Below are 19,518 nucleotides of genomic sequence, written 5' to 3' on the forward strand. Positions count from 1 at the left end.
GCGAGATGAGTGCTGCAACCCCAGAGTCGGTCACGACTGGACCTAATGTTCAGGGGTCCCTTTACCTTTACTATCAGGACAACAGCCATTAATAGCCTTAAGTGGCCAACATTAGCCTCTTTAAAAGCACCTGACAAGAAGAAAGTAATGTAGAATTGAAAAGTAAAATTAGAAGTCAGGACATTGTTTTTCTCCCATCATTTCACCAAAGGGAAAGGATCAAAAGGATAAGAAGGCAGAGCTGTAGAGACAGGTGATGGTATCTTCCATTAAGGAAATCGAAGAGACTGCAAGCTTTAAAACTTCATGGTTTGCTTAAATAAATTCTAATGCCTCCATAGGCCATCACCAGAAACTGGTCTGAGAAATCTTTTGCATTGTTCTACATTACATGTTCTACATACAAATATGCTATTTGGCAATTTACCACCTCCACCACCCCTCAAGATTAAGTTTGAAAACAAATAATTTCAGTGTTATCAGCAACCATTTGTTACAATATAATCATCAATTCACTGTTAGAAGCTATATTTAGAAAACAATTTATATTCAGGTACTGCAATGGCGACCTGAAGTATTATCAGTGGTACTTCACTGATATTTAGGATACATGACTGAGCATAACAAGTGTTATTTAGCTGGCTACAGAAGCCAATTGCAGTTGCTATAACAATTGTAATAGCCGTTAGGAAACAGCAGCTAATTAAACCGATGATGTGCTACCATGAACAAAGATTCTCTTGAAGACTGCAGTCTGGAATTAATGGCACACCTTTATTAATTTCTATCAGTTTTGTTTGTTCATTGTAATTAGAATTTTCTGTTCCCAACTAGTCCTAAAGTAGTTATTACATGAATAACCACAATTGTCAACATAACAGCAAAAGTTGGTACTTTGAAATAAAATCTTTTAAAATTTCACCCAGACCATGAAAGTATCATCCAGGCTAACCCAACATTGTGTCCTCCAGATATTTTCGACTACAGCTCCTGTCAGCAAACATGGCCAGTGGTCAGGATTGATGGCAGTAGTTGGAGAGCACCTAGCTGGCTATTTCTGCCCTAGGTAAACTCCCATTTGAACATAATCACTATGATCAAAAGTTAAGCACACAAAGTATTGCATAGGCAAAAGTTAGAGCTAGCCCACTAGATTTTGTTGCTTGAGGCAAAACAAAAAAATAAAATAAAAATGGCATCCTCCTATTCCCTTTACCAAAGCTGACCAGACTGGAGGGTGAATATGCAACATACGCAATAAGACCACATCTGAGGGAAGCTTTCTGGCACACACAGCTTTGTTCTTCAACACTTAACCACTGCTGCCTGCCCCTAAGGGGGCTGGCTCACTCTACCTAATGGTAAAGCCAGCCCTAGCAGAGAGTGCCCTATATACTACAAAGCTGAAAGGTTTTGAAAGCAATATACCTAGTTAAATCTTTTTCCTTTTTTAAAAAAGATTAAATATGTTGGAGAGGCACATGTAACTCTGTAACCTCACTATCTATTCTATCAATAGAAAACTGTAAGCACACATATGGCTATGTGCTCACTTTGTGCATTACTCATAGTACGGCAAATCTAAGCCTGAGAATTACTACTGTCATTAAATGTGATACAAAAGCATTTAAGCAGCAAGGTTGTTAAATAGGAAGGAACATATAATGTATAAAGTTACGGTCAATATACTTACTTTCGCCTTTCTGCCTCAAATTTATTTAGTAGTTTCTGAAGACCACCATTTTTAAATCCCTGAAAATGTGCTGCAGGGGCTCCTACTGTGATGACATCATAGAGAGCATCTGCAACAGGACCAGATAAATATTGAGATTTGCATACAAATGCATACTAGAGCCTCTGCTTATGGTAGTAAGAAGCACTGTTCTGAGATGGCCTGTCCCATTTTGACACCTGCTCCCACCCTGTCCCCTGCTGAAGCCTCGTTGACCAGCTATGGCAACGACTTTTGGTGAGATCTCACAGAACTCTCACAAGATCTTGCCAGAAGCTGCGACTCCCACAGGACCCCAGCCATGGCACAGGACCCCAGCCAGGGCACCACCAGGATTCCATCACTCAAGGCAACTGCTTCAGTCCGCCTCAAAGACGGGCCAATCCTGCCTCTTCCAGAATATTAACGTAAGTTTACAAGATGTGCCTTGAATATATCTTGTCATTGTATTTCTGGATATGCTCTCCAAACTATATAAAATTGATCTCACCAATCAACTAACTGATTTGGAAGGTATTAACTTCTTTTTAAAATTTATTTTTATTAAAGATTTTATTGTTTTACCAAAGTACACGCCTTGTCTCTTTTTTCAGGTTGTACAGCCTTTCTTACAAATCAGTTACATTTGTTGTGAGAAATTAGTGTTGAGTACAGTATAAAGGTGGGGGAAAAGAGAGGGGAAAGGTGGGGTGGGGTGGTGAGGCTTATATTCTTTTGTATAGTGTATGTGTGGGGCTTTGTGTCAGCGTCAGCTGGGTAGATTTTCTTTCTATTCGTTTATCACATTTCCTTGGTAGTGAGAGGTATTAGGGGATCAGGATATGGTTGGTTGTCTGTGGTTGGCTGCAGTGAGATTTGTTTGTAGTTTGGGGGGGGGTGGCTTGTTGGGTCAGGTAAGCCAGACTGATTCATATGCTGTTGGTGGGTTCTTGCTGTTGTCTTCTTGGGCTGTATATGTGATAAAGGAGAGTCATAAAGGCGAGGCCTGAATCAAGAGAAAATAATAAAAGTCCTTATTTTTTCTCTACAAAGCCTTGTTTCCACGAGGTGGTTGTAAACAAGCAAGCATGTTCCCTGTAATCCCACACAGCTCATGAGGACTGAGCTGCTATAGGTCTCCCCAAAAGCTTTTGGGAGGGGGCTGGGCATCACAAATATTGTGGGGGTGGAGGAGGCTGACTGTGGAGCTGAGCGTGGCATGGCTTCAGTGGCTGGCCGTGGAAGCAGGCTGAGCATGAGAGAGGAGGGGCCACCAGTCCTTGAAGTAGGGATGTTTCCAAAAGCAAAGGAACACAATATCTCCTATCAATTTCAGAAATCCCTCCAGTGAGAAACACATGGAAGAAACGAAAGGTTTTTCATGTTTACCCTACATTTTCATTTGTTCCTCATAGAAACAAATTAAGAAACAAATGGAGTTGCATTTGTTTTGTTTTTCATTCATTTCATTTATGTGTACAAAGAAACACTCTCCCATTCTATGCTTTTAATATAATAAGCACAGTGGGCGACAGCAATGCTTCAACAGCAACAACATATGCTCCTAGACGTTAGAAAAAAGGTTTAACTGTTTTAGGATATAATTCTAGTTTTACAACAGCGATACCCTGAAGAACTCATTTTTTAGAAATAGGGTCTGAATGTTTGTATCAGAATTGTTTTGAAATGTGAGAAACAGGACCAGACTGAAGGGTGACAGCCTGATGAAATGGCTAGTAATTCTACCCTGGCATGTTACAGCTGTAATAGGAATAATAATAGGTCTGGTTACTGTTTGGGTCCCAAATGAGTCTCAGTCCTAGTTGGAGCACTCATGGAGGGACGTGCAGGGGATAAAGGCCTGACTACAGACCTAAAGTCAGCCCAGTGAATTATGCACAATCTTTTGGCTCAAAAGAATAAAGCACTGAACTACAACCTCCCCCAACTATTATCTGCAAATGGCATTGCTTTATATATTTGTCCCACAAACCTGCAACTATGATTGACTTGAAGGCAGATCTGATTAAACACTGACCTTTTTTCATCAAGGAGCAATGTTTAAAATGCTCTGAGCATTTCAAAGGAAGAACTGCTGAAATTTAAAAGTCTGCAGCTAATAGGAGTCTGGAAGAAAAACAGTTTCCAGGACAAAACCTGCACCAAATTACTAAGCAGAAAACTGTGCACAGAATATAGCTTACCTTTTAACCGAGGACTGTGCACATACATTCTCTGCAGATGTAGATTGATTGGAACAAATTCTAGTGTCTTTTCTCCTTTACTGCAGCTTGATTTGAAAGAAGAGCCTGGGAAGAAAAAGCGAAAAGAATCATTATTTGAGGTACCCATGTGATGCTCTGTCTTTCTAAAAATGCCAGAACAATACTTCCACATCGACAGCATTTTAAAATTGCTTTTAATGTGTTGTTGTGCATCAAGGAAATATTGGCTCGCTAACTGTCTCTCTCAGCATGCACCTCAAAAGCAGTTGACAAAATAGCTTTTAATTCACAGAACGAACTAATGTTTGTGTCTCACCCACCCCCTGTGTTTAGTGATGGATGTTCTTAATGGCTAAAAATCAGTACACAGCATGTTTGACGCCACATTTGAACTATATTGTGTTTATAGGTTTACAAAAAGAGAAATGTTGCAGTGAGGAATGCTTGTGTTCAGGCAGGGGCAAAGGAAGGCTCTCTGGCACCTGGGGCAGGGTGTCAAGGGGCGGGGCAAACCACCCATAGAGGTGGGGCAAACTGTCCAGCAGTGCATGAGCGGCCCCACTATGTGCGGTGCACGCATGGAGCGGCACTGTATGGACGGCAGCGGGATCCTCTGCTCGCAGCTGCAGTGGCGCGATGGTGGCTGTTTGAATCGCCATGCCCAGGGGTGGCGGGGTGAGCCACCCACGGTGTGCCTTCTTGTCACCCCCCTCAGAGATGGCACCTGGGGAGGGCACCCCCTCCTCTGCCACTGTGTTCAGGGTTCCATTCCAGCCCCAAGTTTTTGTCCCTCACCCCACCAACAAACACCTTATTCATCTGTCCTTGTGCTGCTGTTTTAGCTGCATAAGACCAGGCAATTTCCACATAAGTTCAGACCCCTAGGAGCAGTCAAGCACCTTGCCCGAGAATGGTTAACTGAAGTCTTATGCAGTTAGTTACACCACTCCAGAAAGAGAGACCAGAGGATGTGGACAAAACAGGCATAGTGATCGTTCACATATTTTTAACTCAAGATATGTATTTCCAAGCAGGACCTATGTATCACACTACCACAGGCATTCACATATTCCCTTACTACTAAAAGGGGCACCTTGTACGCCTCCTTCCAGCGACTCTGGCAGCAAAGCTGGTGCTAAATGTACTGCTCTGTTTTCCTTTGGACAACATCAACAAGACTGAGAGGGGGAGTACTGTCATCTGGGCAGCCCAGGACCTCCATACACATTGGCCACATGTGCACCCCGGGAGGTCACTTCGGTGCTGCAAACACAGTGGTTTGACTTCACCATGGGAGGTGCACTCCATGGTCTCTTGAGACAGACAGATGCCAACAACAAGGAGTGGTTGATTTGAGTCTGGCTTGGAATCCCCAGACCAGAAACCACCTGAGAACTCAAAAGATGCAGCTCTGACTGCCTTTAAGGAGGGATGGATACAAAGTAGTGTGCGTACCTGTGTATGTGCATGCACACACATGATTAAATTATCTAGTTATATGTTTGGTGATATAGGATATTTCTTCCGAGGATTTTTCAGGGAAAGTCGTGTGTTTAAATGTATGGTGTGTGCACAGCCTGAGACTGTGGGGTTTTTTGAACTTTATTTTCAAGGCTCCAGAAGGTCCTGCATTCAAATAATTAAGGGCTCTCCAGTTCACTCATTCAGATCTCCTCATTGTGAGGGCAAGTGAAAGCAGCATGAGGAAGGGAGCAGCATACATGCTCAAGGGCCATTCCCGAACTCTTCAGGAGTTGGGTGGCAAGGATATCAGCTGAATGGCACCCATGCCACATAGCTGTGTAGAAAGCACCAGATCATTACTTCAACTCTTCAGTGAGAATAGTCTCATACCTGTATACTTCCCAAGTTCTGCAAGCATGTTTTGGTAGAGAGTTAACATTTGATCACAGTGTGAAATAACACTTTTCCGCATATTGTCCCAATGTGGAGCAAGTTCCCCGAGTTCATTAAGGTCCTGATTCCTGGGATGGAAGGAAAAAGAAAGTCACAGCATCAGCCCCATGACACAAAAATATTCAGCTACTGCCGAATGGTTCAACAGGCAATTAAATTGTTACAATCTTTATTGGCACATATACACCACCATTCTGTAGTTCAACTGTATAGCGCATGCATCGCATACATAAGAACATAAGAAGAACCTGTTGGATCAGGTCAATGGTCCATTTAGTCCTGTTCTCACAGTGGCCAACCAGATGTCTATGGAAAGCCAGCAAGTAGGACATCAATGCAATAGCAACTTGCCCACCTGTGATTCCCAGCTACTGCTATTCAGTGGTATGCTACCTCTGATAGTGGAGGCTGTCCCTGTCCAGGAACAGTTGTAGCTGGCAAAACAGCCAAAATGCATCTGAGCCATTGGCGCCACCAAAACATCAAGAGGTAATGCTGGATGGACTACTACCAAACTATATGCTCCATGGACAGAGAGTACAACCCTATCCAGAGCAGGATGGACATCTATTTCCCAGACCCAAAAACCACCCACCTACAGTGCCATCACCTTTTCAGAATTCATCTTCATCCAGCCTACTACCAAGTCCAGACACAAACTGTCCAGACAAAAGTCGTCGTTATTGTGATGTCTGATGGCCTTTTATGTGAGATTGAAGTATGGTTAATACGTCTAGAAGAAGAGAGCCCATTCCATTGGTCTTAATTTATTATTATTATTACTTAGCCCAGTGGCATGGGATTGCAAATAATCACATTCCACGTGAAAATAACTTCACCTGTACTGTGTGAGGCAGTACAGCTCAACAACTGGCAATATAAACTTGTTGTTTGTTGGAATCCCTTGCCGACAACTGTAGTGCCTGAAGACAGTCAGGTTATGTATCCACAGCCATGGCTGCTGGAAGGAGAAGAAACACCATGGTGAAGCTGCAGCAGCACAGCCTTCATCTCCCCCAGGTGCAACAAAATATATCTCTCCCATACTGGTCTCTACAGCCACATTGGGCACTATAACTCTTCAACAGTTTGACTTCAGCCCCAAAGATGCACTCCTCTGTTGTCTCCCAAGACAGAGAGATGCTAACAACTACGTGAGTAACACTGTTTTATACTAAACAGAAAGGAAAACCTAATTAAAACATTAGCTTGAGCAAAAATCCTATTTTCCTTTTTAAACATATCACACCAGATACATTTCTGACCTCTTTATTCTAAGTGAAAATGTCAGTGTCACGGAAAATCATCCTGTTGCCGATATTACAAAAGGAAATCCTTTAGCAAGTTTCCAGTTTTCCTGTTCAGTCTTCTGGAAGCTGACCTCATCTAGTGCTGCCTGAAAGCATATGACAAAGTTTTGCTGCTAAAGCTGACAATTTGGTTGTGTACTTGCTTGCTACATTGACTACAGAAGTCTCCAGAGTCTTCCCCTGTAACTGGATGAAATTCAGTTGTGGACATCCTATGATGTAGACAAAACAGTTTGAGCCGAATGCCGTACAATTAGCCTTTTGCTAATTCAAATACATTTCCAAGGTAAGAAGTGGTCCTGATCGTGAAAAGAAAGCATGTTTGTAAGGTTGCTGTTGTGTGTGTGTGTGTGTGGGGGGAGAATACACTGTGCAACTGCAAACTAATCTCTAATCAGCCTTTCCTACCAGAGTGGTTAAATGGGCACCACCTTACCAGTTCAAAGCTGAAATGGATTCTCTTGATCTACTTCCATATGGATTTAGTAAAACTGTCATCAATATAGATGAGTAAGTAGATAGTCTTAGTCACCCTTACAGAGGACCTCTATGAGAAGATAAATAGGGGGAATGTGACCATGATGATCCTCACCTTCAAGAAGGGTCTGAGACTAGTGTTCTGCAAGGGTGTTGTGGAATGTTGATATATAGGAGTCATCACTTTGAATTTGGAGGATGAGGAGGACCGATACCTGGATTAGAAGTGGCCATGGTGGTAGCAGTATTTTCTTACGCTATGATGTTTTTATTGCAATCCATTTCAGGGACTCTGCCACCAAAGCAGTATATAAAATCAAGTACAATGGGGCTACTTTGTCGCTATCTTCAAACTTGATGGAGGGTCGGGGGGGGGGAATTTGCTTTTTGCTATTATTTACTCCATTTGTAAATACTTCAAATATTACAAAAGCACCATTAGCTTGAGGTGCTCTCTCATCCAAAGGAAACTAAATCCTCTAGCATAGTCCTTGGACTTGACATCACTCAGGGAAATGGGAAACACTTAGCAAAACACTTATTCTCCAGGAACTAGATGCCTCGGGTCTGATATATTTGAAGGAATATCTTCTTCAATAGGTAGGTTAGCATGTCTCCAGAGATCTTTTAAACATTTACTAGGAAAAAAACTTATTTCAGGGAGGCAGCCACTCAGGTATGTGCATCACATCCACACAATTGCAATATTTAGGACATACCTATTAAGGTATTTCTGTTCTCCCAAGCCTGCTGATTTTTCAATATGAAAACTGTCTAGTGCTTAGGTATTGTACTACATATATATTATCTTATTGTTAGCAACAGTTTTGTGGCCTTTTATTATATCTTCCTTCATTTTGCTCTGACAGCAATAGGGCCAGGTTCAGGGTATCTATCTGAAGAACACCCTTCCAAATTGGTCCGCCTACCTACTGAGGTCTTCGGTACAGATATCCGTCTGTATATCCTTAAGTTGAGCCCAACTAGGCCATCTATGTCCCTGCACTAAACCTCTAGAACATCCTCTCAAAAGCAGATTCTCTTGCCCCATCTTTAATAGCATTCTAGCATGTTGTTAAAACCTTCCTCTTTAGGAAGGCTTTGGTAATTTATTTTAACTTGTTGGAAGCTACTGTAGTGAAACAGCTTATAAAGCTGCTGCTTTTATTGTCTTATCCTTTTAGTCTGCTATTAGCGAGTGGTTGTTTTTTTTTTACTGTATATAGCCACTGTGAGCTCTGCTGAGGAGGATGATGGAAGTGTTGGGATGCAGTGGAGGGAGATGTGTCTGCATGAGAAAGAGTAGACAGACAGAGTAATCTCCAAGTTTCCTAGACTGTCCTTTCTAACCTAAAATATGCTGTCCTTCCCTCAGGTGCTGGACTGATATTCTTAGGGTTGCTGATCACATTTTCTACTTCCATGTTCTTCATCCTCACCTCGGGAGAGGAAGCATCTTGCTGAGAAGCAAGAACAAGCATGGCTCAATGAATCTCCTTATTTATACAGAACTAGGAATCTCTTATTTTTCCTAAACTCAGAATATCTGTGTGATTATATCCAGAGTAAAGTGTGCTCCTTCAAAAGGGATCCAGTATTTAATTCAACTTCTGCTGAGTGCTTGAACTCCAAATGTCAACAGAGAAGAGAAAATGTTTAAAATAAAATAAAATCAAAAGTGCAAAAGTTTCTCCCCTTGCACTCTCACTCTCTCTCTCTCTCTCTCTCTCTCTCTCTCTCTGTGTGTGTGTGTGTGTGTGTGTATTAAAGCTAAATGGGTCTGAGTTTGAGCTGTGTCAGGATAGGATACTGTTTGGGGATCACATGAATCCTAAATAACAAGTTTTATACAAAGTTTGCCTGCATTTGGAAGTTACATTCTCAGAAGGCCCCCTTCTTAAAGGTTAATCTGAAATCAGGAGCAGGTGGCTAAATGTTGCATAAAACAGTGAAAATCCTTTTTGTATAAGTGCTAAACCCTTCATTCAATGCAGATGCATGCTGTTCTCATTAACTTCTACTGGGAATCATTTGCATATTTTTGAAGGCAGAGTATAGCTCTCAATATCTTCTTAAAGCACCCCTTCCATGATCATTTTACTAGATTTAGATCTTAAGCTTTGCATACTGCTTGGTTTGCATATCCCAGTAGGAGCGGCTGAATCTGTATGCTTGCAGGATTTCTTGCCATATTGTGAAATAATGGATTAGGAGAAATAACACGTGCAGTGGACTGAGGGTTTCATTGGAAATAAAACTTGGCTATTAAAAATACTTAGAAATGGTATTTTTGATTGAGCTGGTTTTTAGACATAGCAGCATGGCAACTTGAAATGTATCTTTACTTTTGTTATTAATTATATGTGGTTATAAACAATACAGTTAGCTTCTATTAGTTGTGTTTCCTTGCAGTGTTAATATAACAATCAGCTAAGGTTAAAGAAAAGAAGCACAGTTAAATCTATGATGTTACTCTCTTAATGACTTAATTAATTTCATTATGTTTAAGCATATGCCTGTGGCAAGATTAATGGATTGATGACTATCAGAAAGCTCTATTTACAATCAATAACTTCCAACATTGAAAATAAGGATTGATGCTCTGGGTCTTTGGAACAATGTAATTAAACTGTCCATAGGCTTTCGTTACGTTAATCTGTTCAACACTGGCTATCTACCACAGAAGTTACAGTCTGAATTTGATATTTGCATAGTATCACTGATATCAAATGCATTCAGATTAAAATTATGATACTTATGATGAAGAAACATTATTAGTATGAGCTAAGTAAAACTGTAGTTCATAGCTTCATAACTCTATAGATAAAGCATAGAAGATAAGGCTGCAATCAAAGTCCATTTTAAGCCTATCTATTTATTTATTTTAAAAATGTACAGCCCATTTTTACATGTGGCTATTAAGTGTCTTACAATGAAAAAAATAAAACATAAACACCAGAAAAATTCATGCTGCAAAGATCTCCTCAAATAGAATTGTTTTGACCTGACGTCTGAAACTCTGTAGAGATAATTCCTGCCTGGTTTCTATTGGGAGTGGGTTCTATAAGGTTAGGCCCACAATACTGAGAATATAACTCCTTGTTGATATGAGTTCTGTTTCTGGACCACGGAAGAGGGTAACACCACCAAGCCTTTCCCTGTGCGGATTCTAGCTGCCATTATGCCAGAGGAGAGAACTGTGTGGACATTGTCCTGACCTGGACATTGTCAGTAGCTTTTCTCCTGGATCTGATCTGGGGGCTTCAGGGAAGGGAGGGACTGCTCTTTATTAGATGCCAACAGCAAGAGCCGCCACTGACATCAGTCGTAACCTTAAGAACCTGTGCTTGAGCTTGCTTTTTTCCCTTTCACATGTGTTATGTCTTTTTAGAAGTGATTTTTGTAAGCTACTCTGAGGCTGCATTCACATGCGAGGCTTATACTGTTCGTTTTGCTGATTATAAGGTTAGCATTTCCATAACGTTCCTCTCCCACTGAAGAACTGATACATCACCATTTCGCTCTTCATTTCACTTACACCAGTAGGTATTGCAGTGTGAAGTGAACACTAGAAAACAGGAGAGAAGCACTACCCTTATAGCCATCCCCTCCACTCCACAGTTGTTGAGGGGGAGAGGGCAATCCGGGCTTCACAACCAGGGGATCATGGGGTGGGAAGGGAGGCAAAGTGTGGCTGGATCAGGTTGCTTGTTCATTCTGGGGTGGGCTGCTTTTTCCATGGACATTTCAAGTTTGACAGTAACAGTGAGCTGGAGAGAAAGGCATATAGTACGCCCAAGATTTTCCGAGCTAAGAAAACTGCAAAAAAAATATACTGTATCTGGAACACGGAAATGAGGGACAAACACATGCAATATTCTATTACACCCCATTGGTTTTCCAGAATGGCTTTCACGTCATGTGAAAGGTCAAACATAATGCACAAAGTTAACAGGGAAACATCAGGAAAATGAATAAACTGCAGTCTGAATGACACCGGAGAGCTTTTTTGGCTAAAAGGCAGGGCATAAATATTATAAACAAGCACAGTAATAAATAAGCAGCACAAGGCATTTACAATCTAGCTCAATTAAAATTAAAACACTAACCTTTACAACATTAGATTTGTATTTAGCTTTTTGTTGCCTCACATTTGGCGAACTGTGTCTGTGTATTCTTAGACCTCTTTTATTATACAACTCCTGGCTACAGGCCTCAGCTCCATGCCAATAAACAACAGAAGTCTTAACTTCCCAGTAGCAATGAGGATCCCCTGAGGCTCAAACTTCTTTTCTCCATGCAGCTGCCCTGCATGATGAGCTATCAGAATCGCAGCTTGGTACATCTTTCTGAAATATTCTCACACTCTGGACTTCCCTCACTCACCCACTTTGCTGCCCATTGGACCCAAAGGCCTTCTGCTGCAACTGGGACCTTGCATGAGCAACAGGGTCTTAGTGGCATTTCTGTGCAGTGGATGTCAGTGACCACTGGAACAGGTATGGCAGGAGGCAGGGAGGTCAACAGTAGGTGGAGCTGATGGTGCATTTTAAGCACATGGCTTCCCCCAAAATAATCCTGGCAACTGCAACTTGTTAAGGGTGCTGGGAAACGTAGCTCTGTGGGAGGTAAGCTACAGTTGCGTGGATTGTTTGGGGGAAGTCACAGGTGCTTTAAATGTATGGTGTGAAGGCAATGGATGATGGGCAGAGCCAATGACAGGCAGAAGTAACTCTTTCCAGCTTTGTCCCCATTCTCTTCCCTGCTGAGTTTTATGAGGGAAATGCTGGGATGAAACTGATAGCTAGTGTCACCTCTGGGGCTGGTTGGAAATAAGAAGGCAGGTAAGCAGGTGGGAGTTGGCCGAGGTTGGTGGGGCAGTGCCCCACTTGCCCTAAGAGGCCAGCCTCCACCATTCCTCTGCTCTGGTTTCTGACTTTGACCAATGGCTCAACTCCTGACTCCCAGCCTCTGGGCTCACCTGTGGCAGCTGCCTGCAGCTCAGTCCCAACATTGGCAGACTGAACAGGTTGAAACTGTGTTGATTCCGAGGAGTGAACTCATGGATTTCAGTCAACTTCTATTACCAGTGTTATAAAGACAGTTTTATAGTTTGCTTTTACTTTTTCATGCTGTTTCCCTTACCTTCTCATATCCTCCTTTATGTGCAGGCTGATGAGTTCCTTGGGAATATGAAAAGAAAGAGTGCTCTCAGACATCTGTTCTCGTACACACATCCACTTGTTGTCAGAAGTGGGGAATCTATATAACTTACAGATCGGGTTTTTTAACACTGCAAAAGGAAAAAAATGATGGGGTTGCTTAATCGCAGCTATATTTTTGGTCAAAAGCTATCACAGTGGTTTATTAGCAAAGTAATTTATCTCTTTCTCGCTGTATTTTAAAAATTAAACCCCACAAATAAATCTATTCTTGCCTTTAATTTATTGTTATTATTTAATTTATTTCAATAAATTAAAGGGAGAGTCCCTTAAGTTATGCTACCCAAACAGAAGACAATTAAATTCTACTTAGAACACTAGATGCTGGATTTATTACTTCAGCTGCACTAAGATTAAAAACTCAGGACTACTGGCACAGATTCCTAGGATAAAAGAACTTGGCTGAGAAATAAACAGTGAAATCTCAACGAGCAGCTGATGACATTATGATCATGTGTTATGAATGATAATATTCTCCTGGCTCCACATCCATTGTTGTTTTTCATTTTGCTTTAAATAAAATATACTTCATCTTTTGAAGCACTTTTGTGGTGGCTCAGCTGATTTCTTTTTACTAGCCGTGCAGATTCAAAATGGTCTCATTACATAGAATCTCATTATACTTTCCAAAATTGTTTGATAAAACTAGCTATGCTGTAGATAAACAACAATGGAAATGGTGTGTTTAATCCACAGACCCTTGCCAACAGGGCTAATTCATATATTCAAAAGTTGGGAAATTAATTGAAGGCATTAGATTTGGAATCCTTTTTCCTTTGGCCATGGGCTTGCAAGTGCCATAGCAACTATGGGAGATAACTTCCCATCCATTAGCAAGCTCTCATTAGCAAGCCTGTTTGGACAACACAGAAAGCTAAACCATGGCTTACCAGGGCTACATGAATGTGCTGCAGAGGAGCTCACACTTGCTTTGGTCTTCCCCAACCCTTTCAGCTTAGTGTGGCAGGGCAGCTAAGCCAAGGTTTGGTACAGCATATCATCCTGCCTAACCTCTTTCCCCCTTAACCATGAACTTAACCAGAAAAGACTGACACCAAGGGGAAGAAAAATTTAACATCAAAGAGAAAGCTATTTTGATCATAGTTAGAGTCTGACAGACTTAGGGTAACTACACAAACAAGCACAAACCCGTATAAAGCATGAACCAAGCTTTTTAGTCCACAAAAGCTAGCCAAGGTGCTTCTGAGCTACAACTGATTACAGCATATTATGGTTCTGAAATGTCTCTGAACCTAGGGTAGTCAGGTTAGCGGCACATTTCAGACACATTTCAAACTTATTTCTACTGTGATTTTTATGCAATTACTGAGAGAAATTTATTTACTCCTTGTATCTGACTCAAGTCCCCTAATTATTATGAGGATTGTCTGCTAGGTGTATATTGGTCAAAATCTATAAAGGAGAGCTTGTTTACTGGCAACACACTGGGTGGCCTTGGGCCAGTGATTGCCTCTTTAGCCTAACCAACCTCACAGGGTAGTTGTAGGGATTAAATGAGGAGTGGCAGAACCATGTATGGCCTCTTGACTTCCTGAAGAGAAAAAGGTGGCATATAAATGCAAGAAACAAACAAACAAAGAAGTTAAACGAGAGTCTGAATTGGCTCAATTCCAAACTGCAGCAGGCCTGTAGGTCAATTATTCAAAATCTCAGCTGCTATGCTTGAATATCCCTTGGAGGGACCAACAGTGTTTAGCAAATATAGGCTTGTTATCTCTGCAAGACACATATTTTAAATATCTGGGCATATTAGCTACTAAAGACTTAACTCAACTAAAAAGGAATTACGGCTCTCTCATCAAATGTCTGAAGTGTGAAATCAAAGCTCGGTAGGTTCTCATCTTCGCTAAGGCATATTGCAACTCTTAAAATGATGCTTTTACTGAAATTGCTCTATTTATTTCAGGTGTTGCCAACAAATCTCCCTCTTTCTAAATTACAGGGGTTGAGGGCTTTTGCCACAGGGACAAAAGAGTCAGATTAAGGCCTTCAGTTCTGTACACTAAAGCACAATGTGGTGGTTATGAGATTCCTATTCTCATCGTGAGGTGAGCCAGTTATATCAGTTATTGTCTGTCCTCAAGAACCACACAGACCACACAAGAACCATGTGGATACCTATGGAGTAACAACTTAAGCAAGTGATGCCCTTTTGCTCTCTATCTACTTAAGGCTTGAATAACCTCTTCCTAGGTGTTGCTCTGAAGGTGCGGAGGGGATAGCAAAAGTGGCTAACTCCCTTGCTGTCTCCTCTCCACCCCGGGAACAATAAAAATGATGAGTTAATTTGAAAATGACAAACTTTTGCTGCACAACCAACTTTTATCCTTACTACCAGATACTAGAACACAGTTTTACAGCTTTACATGTGGGTAGTTAGAGACTTGCACGTCCTTCAGGCTCTGTCAGATCGTTGGCTGCTTTTGAAATGTTGGGCTCATCCACACTTCCGTTTGGTCCATGACTTCTAAACACAGGCCTGAGAGATTTTGTCTTTTGTCCCACTGTTTCCCCCAGGAAAACCCACTGTTTACTGCTGAATCAGAGAAAATGTCAATTTAAGGGATGTATATGTGTGGATTGACACGTGTTCTGATTCAGCGGTAAGCAGCAAATTTTCCTGGGAAAAGTATTGGGACACAGGAAAGAACTCTTGGACCGGTGCCCATAAGTAATGGACCAAGTGGAAGAAATCATGGGACAAAGGGAAGTGTTGGATGAGCCCCATGTTTGCAGCAGTCTGTTTGCAGGAAGGGCATCACCTTAGCCCAGACATAGGCAAACTCGGCCCTCCAGATGTTTTGGGATTACAACTCCCATCATCCCTGACCACTGGTCCTGTTAGATAGGGATGATGGGAGTTGTAGTCCCCAAACATCTGGAGGGCTGAGTTTGCTTATGCCTGCCTTAGCCTATTGCAGGATCCTAGTTCAGGCCCTTTCTATGGGTTCTCATAACACAACCCATTACATCTGCTCTCTGAAACAAATAGCCTCACTAACCTATTGTAATATTACTGACTCCTGTGGGACATAATGTTTCCTAACTGCTACTGACCCACATTTTGATCTATGAAATATATACAAAACAAAAAGTTACTAATGATTCATATACACAGCTAAAAAATGAAGTTCAAAGAAAACTTCTGACTAGAGAAATATATATATTTTGTGCTGCATCAGTTCAGGCAGCACAGGTTTCTGGAAAGGAGCAACAAAAAGGTAAGATCATCAGAGGCGACCCACTTCCTTTGACATGCCCATTACCTTTGTAGAATTTTGTTCCTTTCTTTTTTAAAAAAAATAATAATCACATTTTCATAACACACACATGTAGAGAAAATATATTATTTTAATTTTAAGATTCCAGCTTTATATATGAATAGCAGTAAAAACCAAAATGTCTTGAGATAAAAATAAAATAGTTATGAGCATCTATGAGATTAACCATTGATACCTCATTCCCACTCTGTCACTACTTCATAACTCACTTGGAGCTTGAGCTCCATGTATTAAGAACGCTCAAGAATAATGCCAAGGGCCTTTAAGCTTTAGAGATTTTTTTAAAAAAACAACAACACATGGGGCATGTGTCTCCAGCCCCCTATCTACTTCCAGAATTGTAAACAATACAATAAACTGTTCAAGACACTGAAATGCAGAGTATAAACACAATAACTCTCCATACGTATGGCCAGCTACTGCTGTAATTCCCGTCTTTCGATACATATACAAAAGTAAATACATTACAGGCAAAGCAGAACAGATGGGAAATGCATACACTGTATCACCTGGATACAATGATAAATTACAGCACAGGTCAAAGCTAACTGCTAGGAAGGAATTTAATTACGGCTGCAATAATGGTCTGCATGAGGGACAATAAACCAAAGCTGAAACCAGGCAAGTCAGAGGTATTTTGGGTGGGTGGTTCATCAAAGGAGTGGTGTAAATCCTGTGCTAAATGGGGTTGTATTCCTCATGAAGCAACAGGTTTGCAGCTTGGGGGTACTCCTTGATTCATCTTTCACCCACTGGAAGTGCAAGATGCTTCTGCAACATTAAGTATGTGTACTTTTACCAGCTTAGGCTGGTATGTCAGTTGTAAACCTTACCTAGAAAGACAGAGCCTGTCCTCAGTTACCTGTGCAAGTTAGACTCCTGCATGTGCTAGTTAGACTGTTCAGAAACAGCCGTTAGTGCAGAATGCAGTTTTTAGATTACTAAAAGGGACTGAGGATTATTATTGCATTATGCCTCTGTTACGTCAGTGACACTGGCTCTCAGTCTGTTTCCTGATTCAGTTCAAAATGCTGGTTCTGGTCTTTGCACTACATGTCTTAGGACCAAGACACTTAAAGGACTGCCTGTCTCAGATGTACCTAGCCATACACCAAGATCTTCAGTGCCTAAGAGCCTGCTGCAGGTATCTCCACCACTTGAGGTGAAGCAGGTACCCACCACAGAGGACTTTTCAGTGGTGGTACCCCAATCATGCCCAAATAGGTTGTACCCAAAGAGGTTCATCTGGAAAGCTTGCATTGGCAAAAACCTTTTCATTTCCCTAAGTTTTTTTAGGTGCATTTTTAATCTGGCTGGCTGTTTTTGATGCTTTTGTGGCTTTGTGGCCTTTTAGTTTATTATGTTTTATTTATATTTACAGTTTAATTGTATGACCTATAATGAATGAACGAACAAAAACTTCCAACTCTCTTAGAATTAACATATCCTCAATATGGATCGAGTTCTTGTATAGTGCTAATTTATGGAAATATTAGTCAATTTGAAGTTGAATATTACCCAGAAGCCAGGTCACTGAAAAACACTGGGTTCTTGTTAGAAACTATATGAGCAAGGGGGCCAACTCCTTCTCATAATTATATACATGTAGCATAGTGTTGAACATTAATTATTTCCATCATTATAGACTTAGCACACCTACCTGCATTTAATAAAGGTAAATTGTCTTTACTACTGGTGTTTTCTGGAGATGTACACTCGTAAACCAAGGCACACTACAAAACAAAAGTTAAAACATTTAGAATGTTATGAGAGGATTCATCATATAAAGTCTAAAAGAGTCATGAAACACACTGAAATTGGAACAACACACAGCAAGTGTACTCCAGCCCTCTTCAGGTGTGAGGGCAGCAAGTGATCATGTGTGCATACAAAGTGAGTAGCAGATCAGGACTATGCATGCCGGTTCCACTTCAACATTTCCTTTGCACAGCAGCCCTACCCAGCCCACAAACTTTGCACAAAGATCTGAAGGAGGATTGTAAGTACATTCAACTAGAAGCACTTATAAGCCTCCTAGTGATTGGAAAACCTGGTAAGGCAGTTCAGCAACTGAACTCATAAACTTTCTCAGATAAATTATGTTAGGCTCCATTACTGTGCTACAAAATGTTCCATTCAAAGCATCCAAAACCCTCCAACTCACTATGGAGCTATAAGAAGGGTACTTAGAAATAGGCACTCAGAGACACATTCATTTTGTCTTGTTTCACCAGTCCCTCATTGTTACAGTGTCATGGCTCCATTTGTTCCCAATCCATTTTTTTTTTTAAATCTCCATCCCCTCAGCCTCCTGGGCTAATTCATAGCTCACATTCATTTTCCTCCTAGTTCACTGAAGAAAGCATGTTTTGAAAAAGTCATTGGCAGGATAAGTGACCTCACTTATGTTGTTGAAGTATATCCTCGGAATCAACATGTTGGGATTTGATATCATGATTTCCCCTATTACATTATCTGAAAGATAATCTTCTTAAACCAATTTAAAAACATTATGTTTTTACCTACATAAAGCTGCTGTGTCAAGTCAGGAGCACGAAGGAGATGGCAGCCAATTGTCTGAGAGAAAGACAACTGTCCATAACTTTCTTGCTATTGTATCAATCACAGAGGTGCAGCTTAAATCAAGTAGAATGTTCCCTAAAACAGGAAGAACTGGAATTACCCACTTCCTAGGACTGGGGTGAAATGCTCAGATCCCTTTCCCAGCCTCATACATATAATGTGAAAGTCGGGAAGGCATTCAGTGATTGGGGGCTGGGGAGAATTCACCAGCATTCCTGCTAGCCAATTTTAAGTGCCAGAACTAGAGATTGATTACTCTGTCAATTTTGGAGTCTCATTTCTCCCAAATCTTAAATTTAGTTTACCCCATTTCCACTTAAATTTACTATTAAAAGAAGTTCACACAAAAATGTGGATGTGCTTTCATGTGTATTTCTTATATGTACACAGTATTCGAAACTCCCATTGTTCTAGGCGCATTTTGCAACGGAATTACATTAGCGCGAGCAGTTTCTGAGCTCTGGGTGCAGTACTGCACCTAAGATTTCAGATTTAAACTGCAGAGTGGAAGGAAAGGAGGACCTTTTTCTGTCTCCTCACTTCCAACGACTCTCTGAAGACTGGAGAAGAGACCCTCTTAAGAATATTAGTGGGGTGGGCAGGCAAAGGACTAGACCATGTGAAAAATGAACATAATATTTTAGCGGCAGTTCATTCATTTTCAGCTTTGTATTCTTGTTATAAAAAAAAATCGTGCCTAGACATTCTGTGGTTGTGCCCACAACCCAAGTTTAAGGTGCCATTTAGCTCCTGGCTTTAATGTCTCAGTTT

At 41.1% G+C, this 19,518-nt stretch overlaps 1 protein-coding gene across 5 annotated transcripts in view; it reads right to left on the reverse strand.

Annotated features, from left to right (window-relative positions):
• Positions 1 to 19,518, reverse strand: part of INPP4B (inositol polyphosphate-4-phosphatase type II B) — a gene marked incomplete at its 5' end in the record, with an annotated part of 263,717 nt that overhangs the window by 72,457 nt on the left and 171,742 nt on the right. For all 5 annotated transcript variants that reach the window (XM_081925958.1, XM_081925959.1, XM_081925960.1 and 2 more), the window contains 5 exons: positions 1,694 to 1,802; positions 3,916 to 4,020; positions 5,791 to 5,921; positions 12,786 to 12,933; positions 17,825 to 17,897. In XM_081925958.1, the coding sequence (XP_081782084.1) occupies positions 1,694 to 1,802; positions 3,916 to 4,020; positions 5,791 to 5,921; positions 12,786 to 12,933; positions 17,825 to 17,897 (566 nt within the window). The remainder of the gene's footprint in view (positions 1 to 1,693; positions 1,803 to 3,915; positions 4,021 to 5,790; positions 5,922 to 12,785; positions 12,934 to 17,824; positions 17,898 to 19,518) is intronic.

The sequence above is a fragment of the Podarcis melisellensis genome (assembly GCF_964234715.1).
Source record: "Podarcis melisellensis genome assembly, chromosome: 9".
Classification (NCBI taxonomy): Eukaryota; Metazoa; Chordata; class Lepidosauria; order Squamata; family Lacertidae; genus Podarcis; species Podarcis melisellensis.